Source organism: Nanorana parkeri, unplaced genomic scaffold, assembly GCF_000935625.1.
Source record: "Nanorana parkeri isolate BGI_ZX_2015 unplaced genomic scaffold, ASM93562v1 scaffold1081, whole genome shotgun sequence".
Lineage (NCBI taxonomy): Eukaryota > Metazoa > Chordata > Amphibia > Anura > Dicroglossidae > Nanorana > Nanorana parkeri.
In genome coordinates, this window is record NW_017307349.1 from 348,340 (window position 1) to 363,168 (window position 14,829).

General features: G+C 40.3%; 1 protein-coding gene across 5 annotated transcripts in view; it reads left to right on the forward strand.

Moving 5' to 3' along the window:
- RALGPS1 (Ral GEF with PH domain and SH3 binding motif 1) overlaps positions 1-14,829 on the forward strand; it is a 302,170-nt gene that overhangs the window by 72,794 nt on the left and 214,547 nt on the right. For all 5 annotated transcript variants that reach the window (XM_018567671.1, XM_018567673.1, XM_018567674.1 and 2 more), the window contains exon 8: positions 7,317-7,443. In XM_018567671.1, coding sequence (XP_018423173.1) covers positions 7,317-7,443 — 127 coding nt within the window. The remainder of the gene's footprint in view (positions 1-7,316; positions 7,444-14,829) is intronic.

Genomic DNA, 14,829 nt, shown 5'->3' on the forward strand with positions numbered 1-14,829 from the left:
GCCTAAAACTTTTGCACGGTAATGTATCATATATCTATATATGTATGTATTAGAATATATATGATACATTTTCTCTGTGACTTAAAAACTTTACCTGAGATAAACATGGAGGCTGCCATAGCTGCACTTTTTCTGAAAATGCTAATTGCCTTGCTGTCATGCTGACCCTTTGGCTTTAGCACTAACACAGAAAAAGTATGCAGATCTGAAAGGTCAGAATAAAGTCACCCCCATCTGAACAGTTTTTCTGGATCATTGACTGAAAATATTAAAAAGAGTGGGTCAGCATTCCCGACAGTCAATAAGAATTTTGATAAGGCCAAGAATGTCTGACCTGTGCTCCTCTTTGGAAACGTCCTTAAAGGGTTATTAAACCCTCTGGGGTTTTCGCATATATCTACTGCTAGCAAGCAGTAGATATATGCAAAAACATAAAAAAAAAAAAACTTTTAAAAATGGTTTAAATTTACTGGTGTCTTCGCCGCACGCTCCCGTCTGAACATCTGAAGAGTCTCGGGCTGCCGCAAAGGATCTTGGGGCGAGCGCATGTGCACTTCAGATGTTCGGCCGGGGTACGAGGAGAGACACAAGGTAAGTCTATGGAGTAGCGTGCACCCGCACAGACACCGTGGCACATGAGAGAAGAGGAGGACAGGGGAGTCGGCGCTGGATCAGAGACCCGCACCAGCGCTGGAGGGACAGCTGAAAAGGACAGTAAAGAAGAAGAAGAAGATGATCTAATCAAGAGGCATGATTTAAGGTAAGTCCCTACAGCAGGATTGGGAAGGGGGGGAAAATCTGACTTTAATGTCACTTTAAATAGACTGCTTATTTATATAAATTGTTATAGATTGTTTAAACTCAAGCCATTTCTGATAGACCCCGTACATCAGGCTTAACAGTACAAAAAAAATAAATGCATTGGCTTTTGGCATAGGGGTCAACATACACGTGACATGATCACATGATCCATCGTGGAGCCACAAATACTGTTCCTTTTGATGTTTGCAAGATAATTTAGGTAAGATAATGCCCCCATCCTGATATGAAAATGGTTAGTAACTGAAGTGGACTAATCGTTTCAATACAGGAAGTTGAGTTTGGGGGGTACAGCTTTATGTCGTTAAGGCTCGTTTGAAGAAAATAAAGTTTTACAGAAAATATCTAAGCTAGTTTATAATAAGTGACTGGGGCTGCATATTCACTGTTATATTAGTATTATATTATAATTATATTACTATATTAGAAACAAACATTATTGGAGAAGCATTGTAGTCTTGTGCTAAAGTGTAATTGAAGGGAATAAACTGTCTATTTATAGTGTTTTTTTAATTTATAATGTAATCAGCTTAATGTTCTTACTCTGCTATTTTATAAAATCTTGATATATATGTATTTGGTGGTGGTCATATTTACTCATTACTTTTATGGTGTATGCTGTACATGCTGACATGTAGTGCAGCAATGTGATTGTGCCTTGCTGCTTTTCCTACTATTCTTATGGGTGGTTATACAGGGCTTGATATGAAATTTGGGCAGTGTCAGATTAATTTGGGATCGGATAGCAAGAACAATCCGGCTTATACCACATTGTGTTTAAACAGTGCAAAACTGCAAAAAGCATTACTGTGTACCATTTTAGATGTGCCCTTTATCGAAAACTGATGGTTGCTGAGGATAGAATACTTGGCACATGTTTCTATACTGTTCTAATCATGTATATGAATCATCTGCTTGCTAAAACTACTCCTGATACTTCACCTCATCCAGCTAAATGTCTCATTGATTAAGTAATCAATGCAAATGTCAGGATTTTCTAAACTCTATTGGCAGAGTGGTTGTTTAATCTGATATCTTATGAATCTTGTCCAGAGCTGGATAAGTGTACGAACTGCTTTAGACATACCGACACATCTTAAAGCTCTGACTGCCCAGCTCAGCCAAACTATTATAAAGTGATACAAATTTCAACGGGATACTTTCCACTGCAAGTTTTCTTCTTTTTATGGTGGCAGCACGTGTATGTTAACGTGTAATAAAGACTCAGACAGTACAACCAGTTCTCTCTGTGTGCACTGTAAGAAAGGGAAACTCGGGGTGTGTTTCTTGGGAAGACAGCCTTTCTTTTTAGATATTAATTATTTTTTATGTGAATGCTTATACAAAGTTGCTTCCCCCCAAGCTTTTCTTTTCCTGAAAATGTAACAGGAGGATCTTGATAGCAGATACATAGCAAATTAAATTTAGTTTTTAAAAATGTTATAGCTGTAGGAATAGCATTGCCATCTTTACATTACATGGCATACAGATGAGTAAAGCAGAGCTGAAGAAGGACTTGGGTTAGTAGTACGCTTAGCAGAACCACTCAATGATAGAAGGCAGCTGAAAGGGCAAACAAAATATCGGCATGTATTTTAGTGATATAAACATATACCGTGCTTCCCCGAAAAATAAGACACTGTCTTATTATTTTTTGCCCCCAAAAAAACACACTAGGTCTTAATTTCAGGGGATGTCGTATTTTTTTTACGGTTAGGTAACAGAAGTCTATGGCTTAGTGCAGGTGCCCAGTGCTGCATCTAGAGATCAGTGTAAAAGCAGCCCAATACGGTAATCACTTTTGTCAGAGTGTCAGAATGTCCACTGTCTTTTATTTACTGACCTTAATGAGAATAATACTGTTGCTCTCGTTATTTACCTGCTGGTCAGTATCAGTAAAGCAGATTCTGTTATTTCACAGGCAGAGTGCATCTGGTATCACTCCGCCTGTCACAGTAACCAGCGCTATAGACGAAGTTGTGGCTAATGCGGCTCTGTTCCTTTCGCTGCCGCAGCCATGCTTTCTACAGCTTCCTTTCCCATCAGGGACAGCGGTAGCAGTGGGTACATCAGACAGTGGACAGCAGGGACATCAGACCAAACTAGGTCTTATTTTCGGGGTAGGTCTTATATTACAGGAATCTTGACAAATAGTGCTAGGTCTTACTTTTGGGGTAGGTCTTATGTTCGGGGAAACACGGTAATACTAATATAGTATTGCACTTTTTGAATCTGGATTTTAAAAAGTGCAATATTATATTAGTATGCAGTCACATCTCCCACATGAGGCACGCTTTTGTATCTGAAAGTGGACAAAAAGGTTTTAGGGTTTATAAGTGGGAAACAAACTAATTTAAAGGTATGTTAAATCTCACAGTGATTAGTAAGAAAAACTGTGACTATTTCTTTTGGCAAAATCTTAAGATTTGGCAAATTAACTTTTATTCTAAGGACAGTATGACGCAACATGGGTTATATATGGAAGAAAGCTTTTACCATTGGTTTGGGAAGGGGGTTCTTTATGGTAAGAGCGGTTAGTCTGTGAATTACTTTACCACATGAGAATAATTGCAAAAACAATAATAGATTAAAAAAGAACTTTTCTTACCATCATTAATTGGGAAAGCTATAATACGAAAAGCTAATGGAGTACTATTTTAATTTAGGGAGTTGAGTCAATTTCCTTTTTTGTTGGGAATAATATTTTTTACCTCTGGCAAAATTGTCAGTGGTTGCCCTATTTTTTAGAATATGCAAATAGTTTAGTGTGCATAGCCCGGGCACCAGTTCACTTTAAGAAATTAGCCCCTCAGTATCACAAGTAAGGAGGGCAAGACAAGGCCAGTATTATACAGTGCTGTGAAAAACTCAAATGAAAATTGTCAGCCAGCTTCTGAATAGAACTCCTAAGAACCTCATGTAGCTACTAAACTTTCCTAGACAAATGTGTCTGACTCATAAGTAGTTTTGAATTTGTCAGATCTGCATTCCACATACATAAATCTTCAACTTGTTTGGACATATATTGTTGACTAAAAGGGGGATTAGAGAACACGGCAAATATGCATCATCCAGAGATGCCTCCATAATTTCGAGCTGTGTGATAGGTCCCGTTAAACTTAACTGAGACATCTTCAAAGCTTGTGACAACCGTACAATAAGAAATCACTAATCCTGACAGTAATGACAGTGCATCTGTCAAGGTTCTTCTGTATTATCATTATATGGGTGTAGAAGGGAATACACAATATAGCTTTGAGACACTTTGGAGCTTTTACTCTGTGTTTCCTAAAAGCGTTGGGTAAAAATGTCTTGAAAGGGAGTTAAAATTGTAGCTGTAGTTTTGGTAAAGATACAAGCAGTAGCGTAACAATTGCCATAGCGACCCAGGCGGCCGCTATGGGGTCCGGGCACAGGGGGGCCCGGCCAGGACACCCACCTGATGCCGTGCGGGCCGCCTGGGTTGCTATGGCTTCGAACGTGCCGCTGTTCAAATCACTGTCGGTGATCTGTTCAGCCCTGCGTTCGTCTCCACAGCTGCTGCTGAGTCAATAAGAGCCAGCAGCAGCGGTGGAGGAGGCTGGATCCGGGGTCAGCAACAGAGAAGGAGGTGGGACCGGTGACGGCGGAGGAGGCGGGCCCGGCAACGGAGGAGGGAGCGGGCCCGGCGACGGAGGAGGGAAGACGGAGGAAGAAGAGGCGGACAGGTAAGGAGTGTGACCAGCCCACCTGAGGGTGACCCTGCAGAGCCCACCATAGAGAGAATCTATGGTGGGCTCTGCAGGGTCACCCTCAGGTGAGCTGTGTGGGATTTCAAGGGGGTGTAACTAGAAATCACAGGGCCCCATACAAAATTTTGCTATGGGGCCCTGTGATTTCTAGCTACGCCCCTGGATATAAGCATGAAAAGTTAAACTCTAAAATCAAGCAACCTGCTGAGTTGGTCTGATTGTAAACCTGGGTGTCATTTTATGCCACTAGCTGCCCTCGCGGCCTAAAGGGGATCTCAAAGCAAAGCAAACTGAATACATCTGCGAAACACCTATGTACACTTTTTTATGGGTCAAAAGATTTGTAAATCATTTAATCTTGTGATCCATATACTTCTGTCAAACAGCACAGCCAAGTCAGTATTCTCTCTGTTCTTCACTAAAGTTAACCAATACAGGAGCATCAGCACACTGGTGGGGCTATCACTCTTTTCTGTGGTCAGCAATATCCCAGTGCTATACTTGTGACTTGTGCATAGTAAAGTCTAATTGGCAACCAGTGATTGTCCTTGTTCTTCCAAGTGTTATTTTGTAATTCTACAAGATTAGAGCAGAATTCCACACAAAATATATACTTTTTGGTCCATATTAACATATTTTGTACATATTAATTTAACATATATTTAACCAGTTTAAAGTGCTTCTAGTATATATATTTTTTTAAATCTGTCTAAATATTAAATGCTCCCAATGAGTCCCTGCAACCAGGAAGGTGCTTTTGCATCTTTTTATCATGTTTCAGACTATGGAGGCTAGAGAGATGTGTGTTTTTAAGCAGTTTACTTGAGAAGGAGAGTACTTTGGAGAGCTCAGCAGAGTGTTGACTCTAATTTAGTGTCCAGTGACCATGCTGTCATGTATGTTTTTAGTGTTAAGCTGTAGTACTGATTCGGTCTTTGGATTATATCACATTTGGTTTCTGTGTAGTATACACAGTTGAATAACTGATGTTAATTGCTTGGAATTACCTCAATAAGGGAAAGCAAACATTGCATGTCGCCAAGGCTTCCCTGGATTCCCTTCTCTGGGTTCCCTGTCTGCATGCCACTAGACATTCACCAACCCTCCAAGTCTTTAAACACCTCTCTTAGCTTTATCATATGTTTGTAAAGCTTCTATGCTCCTGATATCTCTTCCTCCATCTGATTTTTTTACACTGCCATTCACAAGACTGGATTTTTAATGTCTAACCTTTTCCATTTTGGGTAGGTTTCTTTTTCCTAGTGTTCAGAAAATTTGTGTAACTTTTTTGTTACTGTTGATTTTTTATTGTTATGGCGTATGTATATTATCATATTGTACAGTGCTGTATTGGGCCAATATACAGTAAATCAATAATAAGACACTGGTATTTACAGTACATGTAAAACATCAATCTGATGGTGTCAACAGTTGGAAATACAGCAGCATATGCTGATATGTACTGATTGTATTACTGACATTCTGATGTGTACTGATATGTCTTTTGAGCTGTAGATGGCGCTGTGGTGCAGTGTTAGTTTTCTATATACAAGCTTATATATGATACCCAGGACGTTTTTCTATGTATAGGTTTCCTGCATAATGCTGTATTCACATGTAATGTCCTTCTAAGCAAGTAAAACTTTATTCAGCATTCCTCAAGATCTCAGTGCTTCATCTAAACAAATAACCAACATCAACGTGGTTGCCATATGGGCAATTGTATTGCCAACAAATTATTTAAAAATTCAAAACTAAACATAAATGATTATGAATGGGAAGTTGTCACTATAAGGCACTATTATACACAGCACTGTGTACATAGGTGGGGCTGATTAATTGTGAACCAGTGTGCTGCGCTTGGTATTGCAATACGTGCTATATTTATACCACAAACGAAACCAATATAAGTGATCAAATCCTACTTGCAACTAAATGCAATCCAAAAGTGCATATGTGCATGAACGTTAATAAATACACGTGTCATATAAATATGGTGAAGGTACGACACCTTTTTGAGAAAGTCTCTACGACGAAACGCGTAAAAGGAGTGTGCCGTTTCCCCGCTGACACCCTGGAAAGAGGCTAGCTATAAGTTGCTTATGCTGTTGTACCTATGGAAGTCTGTAAGTGCAACCATTTTTAAACTACTCGATAAATAAAACATTTTACATCTGCACTTAAATCCTGTCTTCTCTCCTTCGGTCGGTCTCCCCCTCGGCTTTCTGGTTGATCCCTCCGGAGTGTTCTCCAGCCTTGGAGGTTGTTTGACTATCGCCGATGAGAGGAAGTGTAGGGCTGATTGTCAAGCTTTATGATTAAAATGTGAAAACCACACATTTAGTGCCTTCATTTAAAGTGTATCTAAATCTAAAACTTTTGTAAACTTTGAATATGTTAGGGAAAGGTATAACTCCTTTAAGGTTTTTTATTGCTGACTGTGTCTCTGCTGGGGAGATTCCTTCTCTAATTGTCCTGGTGGCCATTGTCACTGGGACAGAAAGTGATAAGAAATCCAATATTTTACAGTTGTACTGGAACAGGAAATGCATACGAGATTTTCCAAAGGGAACAGCTAAAAGGGGATTTGTCCTCACTTTGGAGATAATTCATATCACTTCCTGTTGTGTCTCTGGGACAGGAAGTGAGGGGGAATCTCTCCAGTGGGACAGTAAAAAAAACACATTTCCTACTCCACAGAAAACTAAACAAAATGTTTACACTTTAAGACATTATTTTAACATTACAATGTTTATCTTTTTGCAGCTTCTAAATCGGAAGGACAAAACTACTTTTGAGAAGCTGGACTACCTTCTTTCTAAAGAGGACAATTGCAAGCGCACGCGGGAGTACATCCGAAATTTGAAGATGGTTCCGATGATTCCATATTTGGGTAAGTGTCTGTGCGTGCTGACTCATGCTCAGTGCTGCATCTCAAGCTAATCTTAAAGGGCTTCTTCCCAAGAAAATATGCATATGTTTCTTACTTCCTGCAGTTGTCCTGTTTAGCAGTGAAATCCATTACTTCTTATTATCTTTGCATTGCAAGGCAAGTGCTGGATGAGAATTGGTTTCTTCCTCTTCCAACGATTCTGAGATGGTTTTATCACAAGAAAGCACCTATGAAAACACTTTCAAGGACATCTAGGGCAAGTTTAGCTTCCAGGTACCATTGAGAATGTTGAAATATAATCATAAGGCCTTTGGATACCTAGGTAAGGAATTCAACTATGACGAGCCTGAATTTTGGAAATGTGGGTCTAAGTAGAAAAATTGGGGAGGTCGATAAGGGTAGCAATGAACTCTTATCTATGGGTATTTTCAGCCCTCGAGAATGTACCGAAGTGATCAAATAATTGTAGTATTTCAGGTAGCTGAGAAGGTGGCTCAGAGAGGACTATAATGATGTCGTCTGCAAATAAGGCCAATTTTATATCGAAGGGGCCCGTTTGAAAACCATGAAAAATAGCAGAGGAGACTAAGAAGCAGGATAGGGGTCAAGGGCAAGATTGATTAACAAAGGGGACAGGGGACAAAGTTTATATTGTTGTCTGTGTACCCACCATGGAAATTCTCACCCCTCTGTTTTCTCTAAAAAGCCATTGTTTCCAGGACTGAAAGTTATAGGAAATCCAAAATTTAACAGTTGTCACTGGAACAGAAGGTGAAGGGAAATCTTCCAATGGGACACCTGTTCTGGTGACAACTGGCTAAGAGGAGATTGTCCCTTGCTTCCTGCTGTGTCTCAAGCAGGAAAGGGAGTGAAGTGAAATCTCAATGGGATACAGACATAAAAAGAAAAAAAACATGATAGGGGTTCTTCTACCCATCCCCCAATCTCTCTAATTTGGCTTTAATATTACTAAGAGCCTATTCACACTTACAATTAATGGATAGACATGTACCAGTGTGTTTCACCTCTTTTTTAGATTTTAAAAACATCCCGCTAGCTTTAGTTTGGTTTCCATCAAGCACATTTTCCAGACAGATCAATGGTACTACCTGTAAAATACATGAAGCCCCCTATACAGAGTTCACTCCCTCCCTGGAATATGCATGCAGAAAACACATTTAAAACGCTTCAGTATTCACCACATCTCATGAAAAATGCACTTCAAATTGTGTGTTTAAAATGCATGTTTTTAAATGCACAGGTGTGAATGGGGTCTTGTTTATTTCCCAGCACTGAAAACTGCTGGGCTTTTTCAGAGTGTGGCTTGAATGCTAATACAGCATGCCCTTGAAGGACAGATTTTCTGCAAGCAGTTGCTTGGGAGCTCATTCATATACTGCGCTGCCTACAACCACAGAGAACCTTTGAACAAAATGGTTTACATGGCTATGTACCGCTGGGCTAACATTGCCCTTTACTATGTAATGGAGCCATAACAGTTCAGAATGCATTCTTATTGCAACTATACAATGGTTGAGTACCACTTGAAATAACATATGGATCTGCCAATAAAAAGTGAAAGTGGTCTGCACACATTTTAAGATGTAATAAAGTCAGCTTGTCCTATGCGGCAATATTACGGCTTCCTGCATCCTTCCTTCCAGTAATAGATCGGCTTCTACATTACTGACATGGATGATTTTTCTGTAATGTGGATTTTCCCAGCTTGAAAGTGACTGTGGTTTCATGACATATTATTTCAGTACACAGTGTTCCTCAGGTCTGGAATGAATGTCTGCGTTTTACTGCTGGGCTATTAAGAGTGCAGTTTTGAGTTCCTGGTTTTCCAGAGTGAACTCTGCCATCTGTGCAAGCGTCTTTTGCTGGCAAATTTGATGTACTGGCCATCTTTATATCTGTGATAGGCTAGCAATATTAACAAGCTAAGACGCATACGGATCTGTAATAGTCTGAGTTCATTGGAACATAATGTTTTTAAGATATGGGGGCTATTTATAAACAGATGTTGAAATCTTCTTTTCGCTAGATTTTAATGGCCTTTCCTATTAGTCCAAGACTGGGAGAGACCCTTTCAGCTTAGTGATACTTCTTTATTGTCAAATTAGCAGACAGGTAGGTGACCTAGCTGTATTACTAATATCTAATAAGGTAAAGTGAGGTCACCAACCTGGCTGTGCTGTTTGGAAGGGGAGTGAAAACCTCAAACTAGCTAAGTAGAACTAAAAACGTTTAGATGTTTGGCCTGAGTTCAGATCAGATAAAGTAAAACATGTGACAAATCAAAATGTGACAATGGAATTGCCTGTTATCCTGTAGTTTTTGTAAAAGAAGTGTAGCCCTCCTCCCACCTGGGCATTGTAGAATGACCCCCAAAGTAGTGTGGCAGGCTAGCATTTAATATCTCTGGGCTGTGGGCTGGCTTATTGTGGGGTAAAATACTAGTCACTTTAATCTTTTCTATAGTTTATTTGCTGTATACATTCTGGAGAGATTGTTGGAGCACAGGATATCCAAAAAAGAAGCAAAATATACCAGGACTTCTAATTGCAACTAAATCAATAGTGGCCCTTTAAGGCCAGTTGTAGGTCGCCCTCATTTTCTAGTAGCAGCCTCTCAATAGTCAGAAAACGTTTTAGGAGCAGCTAGTTGGGAACCCTAATTACTTCAGTAGCAACCGCAAAATAGTAATTAGCCCTTTAAGAGCAGCTAATTTAGGTTGCAGTGACCCATATGAGAGCATTTACTGTACCTGAGCAGGGGGTGTGTGGTGGTCAGCACCCAATTACATTGATGCTGTAGCTAAACCAGCACAGGACATTGAATACCTTATCGAAAGCAGTATTTGCAGCACAGAGACCTGCGCAGTGCAGGTATGCCTCCATAAATTTGTAATCCACAAAGTAAATGGTTAATGCCACCACCCCTTCAATAGCTTATGTAAAATAATATGATACAAGTTGTCCACATGTGCTGCAATTACTGCTTTCAATAAGGTATGCAATGTCTTGTGCTGGTTTAGCTACAGCATCATTGTAATTGGGCGCTGACCACTCACTCAGCAGTCAACCCCAACCCTCGGTCACCACACCCCCTGCTCACATCACTACCCCTCCTTCTGCTCCCACTACCAAACCTGAACCCCTGCCTTACCTGCATCCCTCCTACTCACATGTCATTTGAGATGAGTATGACCCCTCCACCCCAGCTGTCATCACCAAACATGCGCACCCTCCCCCTGCTGCCCTCCCTGCACCTGCACACCTTCCCCCCTGGTCTCACAATTGTGTCTGCAAGTTCCTCATCACCATATCCGCAGCCTCCTTGCCTGCACACTACCGCCACTTAACCACTGTGTCTGACCCTAATCCCCCCACCTATCCTCTTACTTCTCCCCACGCATGCTCTTACCACCACGCTTGAACTCTGACTCCCACGCTCAGCCACAAACGCTCCCTGAATGTCCCTCTCACTTTCACCAATGCCAACATCCCAATCCTCTTGCTCTTACCATCGCACCTACTAATGCCTTCTCTCTTCCCATATCTCCAACCTTGCCCATGCTGGAACGGCACAATGTTGCTAGTGTTTATGTTAAGCATAGGTCTTTATTTGATCTTAAGAAATTACAATGTATGTCCAAACTAATTTTTTAGATCAGCTTGCCATCTTTTCATTTTCTTTAAAATTAATGTATGGGGTTTGCCAAAGAGAATAGTAAATACATTTTTTTCAAACACAATGGTTTTATTTTGGAACAGTTTTTGAGGGTTTCCAAGACTAACTGGAAAACTGCAATCTCAGCAAGACTGTGGTGTTTCCCTAACATGATCTGGAGCTGTAAATTATACAGCTTTGGAATGTCTGTGGGTTTTAGGACCTCACAATTCATGTAATAATTACAACTTCCCTTCTCAGCTTCCACTTTCAAGATTTTTTTTATTTTAGAATGGGAGACTGCTGTATTCAGCTGAATGCTTAAGAACAACACAGTGTAGATGTAATCTAGCTGAGATTTAAAATGAAAGGATCTACATCTATATATCCTTGCCTACCAACATTCTATGCATTGTCAATAGCAATGTTCAGATTTTTCCAACACACCATTCCTAAGGTGGCCATGCATTGTACGATTTTCATAAAACATTTTTCATTTCTGGCACGAACCCTCGTTCAAGTATACCTAGACTTCCCCCATCAAGCATAGTCAAATATCGATTTCAGAAATCGTTCGTTAGCCACACTAACCAAAACCAATTTTTGACGAACTACGGAAATAATTTCCTTTTGCGCATGTGCTGTGTTCTTGGGTAGATTTTTGGCGAACGAAAACCCCAGCGATTCATCGATTTTCGTTTGGTCAGACATTTTTTTTCCAACCTGACCGATCGAAAAATTTTGATCACAATATCCAAATTCGGTGATTGACCATCATCTGTTCGATCTTTGTTCGAAAGACCGTTTGTGTAGGATTTCTGAACGGAAATCGTACAATGTATGGCCACCTTTAGGCTCTGTTCACACCTAGGCGTATCGAATATGCGCGTTTGTCGTGCGTTTCATGACGCGCGTTTTTACCGCGATTCGTGACAAACGCACGTTTCCGAGGGCTACTTGGCTGTATCCCAATGGAAACGCGCTACAAAAACGCCGCAAAGAAGCTCATGTACCTTTTCAGGTGTAGGCCGTTTTGTAGCACATTCAGACGGGCTGAAATACGGCAAGGTGGGAACCATACCCATAGAAAACAATGGGATTTTCATGTTTGAGCGTTTTGTAGAGCGTTTGTAGAGCGTTGAACGCGCTACAAAACGTACAGGTGTGAACCAGGCCTTAGTCCCACCCACTTACTCTTATTCAAAATTGTTATTCACAGTTGTTACAGAGGAGATTATGGATCTGTCCTGCCCTTGTCTAACTCCCCCAAGAGCAGGCACTAGAATGACCTAGTGGTAATGTATATAGTGTATATTTTATGTGGCCTTGAAGCTTTGGGGTTCATACAAATATAACATCTAACACTTGGTGAGCCCAAAGAATTACTCTGAACACCTGAATTTTTGGCCAGTCTGGCCTCCAAGTTTGTGTTCAGGAGAGTTTCTTGGCAACCCAATACCAGACAGGCCTAGCCTTTATATTCTTTATAGTTGGAATGCTTTGGATGTCTGGAAGGCTCTCACATCTGCACATGCATCTAGAAAAAGCATTCAGGATAGATTGAAAACACACTCATGCGGTCATATCTCTGGTTTGCCCAAGAGCACCTCAAATCCACCCAGGAAGATCTGAATTCTCTAGCTAGGCAAAGAGGCGTGTTTACTGGCCTGCTACCCACTGTCTCTGGAAGCAGAAGAATAAGAATAGTAATGTTGATGAGAAAATGCTTTTCATTGATTACACCACCTGCATGTGGTACTCAGCACCAGGCATATTGAGGGACAAACTCTAGTTAAACAGGTAAATTTGTAAACACAGCAGACCCAAACTTCCTTTTAATTGGTTCTAATTTTCATTCTGTACTGTTCTGAACCTTGTTTCTTCACTTACTAAAGTCCTATGGTTGCCGATCCTAATTTCCGGAATGATCCTATATCTGAACCTGTGCCAGTTGCTTCCAGTCACTGAGCATGCCCTCTGTTCCTAGCAGCACAGAATCAGGTGATAAAAGGATGCAATCTTTCCCAGTGATACTTTAAGAAGCCTATTGAATCTGGCTGCAATAGGTTACTTAATGGAAGGCAGATCTAATGGACTTGCTGACAAGGAACAATATACAGCAACCTAATTAAAAAGCAGTCCTTCAGCTCCAGTCAATAATTTTACTAGACTGGGATGAAGTCACCAGTCTGCTGCAGGCAGAAGAAATTATTTCCTCAGTCTCTACTGCACAGGCACCAGTATTTACATGATTGTATCATCTCTTTGCTTGATGGTGGCATGTCAACAAAAATGGTGCCTTCTTTCTAGAGAGAAAAGCAGGTTAAGGCATTTGTCAAGTGGAGTACTGTGATCTCTGTGGGAGGTAACAAACACCTTAAAATGTTACCCTTACACATTACTTAGTATGGATGCACTTAAGATGAACAAAATATATATGATATGGAATGGAATGTTTCTTGGATAGTCTTGGCAGTTCAATGATTAACATTGTTGCCAGGAGATACTGTTTTATATGTTGCAGCGTTTGTAACACCTAGCAACCAGTCAGAAATGCTTTTAACATTTAACAGTACTCTAGACTTATGGGAGGTGAGAATTAGATGCAATCAACCCTTACACTTTGCACAGTTTACATGGTCTGATTAGAGGTGTCATCCTTTTTTTTTTTAACTTTCAGAACCTTCTCCAGCCCTCTAGATGTCAAGCATTCTATGGTTTGTACTGATTCATTTCCATCAACTCTTATGCAAAAAGTATGTTCCTCAAAAGTTTCCAAATTTAAAAAAACAAGAAAAAAAGAGAATCATTAATCGGAGTTGGACATCTGGCTTTAGGCAGATTTGAATTTGTTGAGTGTTATGTCTTTTTGTGTTTTTTTTTTCCCTGTGATGTAATGTACACATTACGCGGGTGAATTAATTTCACGTCTTCTGCTTCGGGCCATCTGTCTTTCATATTCCCCTCCCGAAGATTTGGAAAATCTTCAAACCATAATTCAGTATAGAGGTGAAAGAAGACAGTAGAGGTATGATTTATACATTGGACCTATTTATAAATCAGTTCTTTGCAGTCTTCTGAAAGGCTGGACCCCATCATCCATGTGCATTAGTGTCATGTGTTTCAGCCTGGCGAATACCTTGAACATTTTTTGTAAAGGTCTGTTTATCAGGTTAGAAAGTCTCTATAGCCTTTCTCCATTACAAGATTCTGCACTACCAAATTACGGTCTGATTCAAATATGGTATCTGTTTTCAGTGAACTTATAAAAGCCTTTAAAGGTGAAATTTGAGAGCAAGAATTGCGTGGCTTCTCTTTGCTCTGCAAGCACATTTTCAATTCCAGCTTTTTTTTTCATGCCATCAATGTATTTATTTTGCTTTCTTTCGTTACTTAAATAACAGAAGATCAATCGTTGGCTAGGAACTGCTGTTTGTCCAGCTTTCATCATTGCACAGCCAGGGCTGAATTCTGATTGGCTAGCAAAGCATGAGTCATCTGTGATTCACTGTGTTGAGACAATTTTTGAATTTTTCTCTGCACTGCATGCACATTTCCCCATGTTTAATCCATTTAAAGGGTAAGTAAAGGCGCAGTATGCAAATGAGCATTATGCTTTCAAATAGCAAGTGTTCAATGGTTAGCATGGTCACGTGACCACGCTGACCAACGAAAAGCACTTTTGCACAAGTGACCAGGTCAAAATGAGCA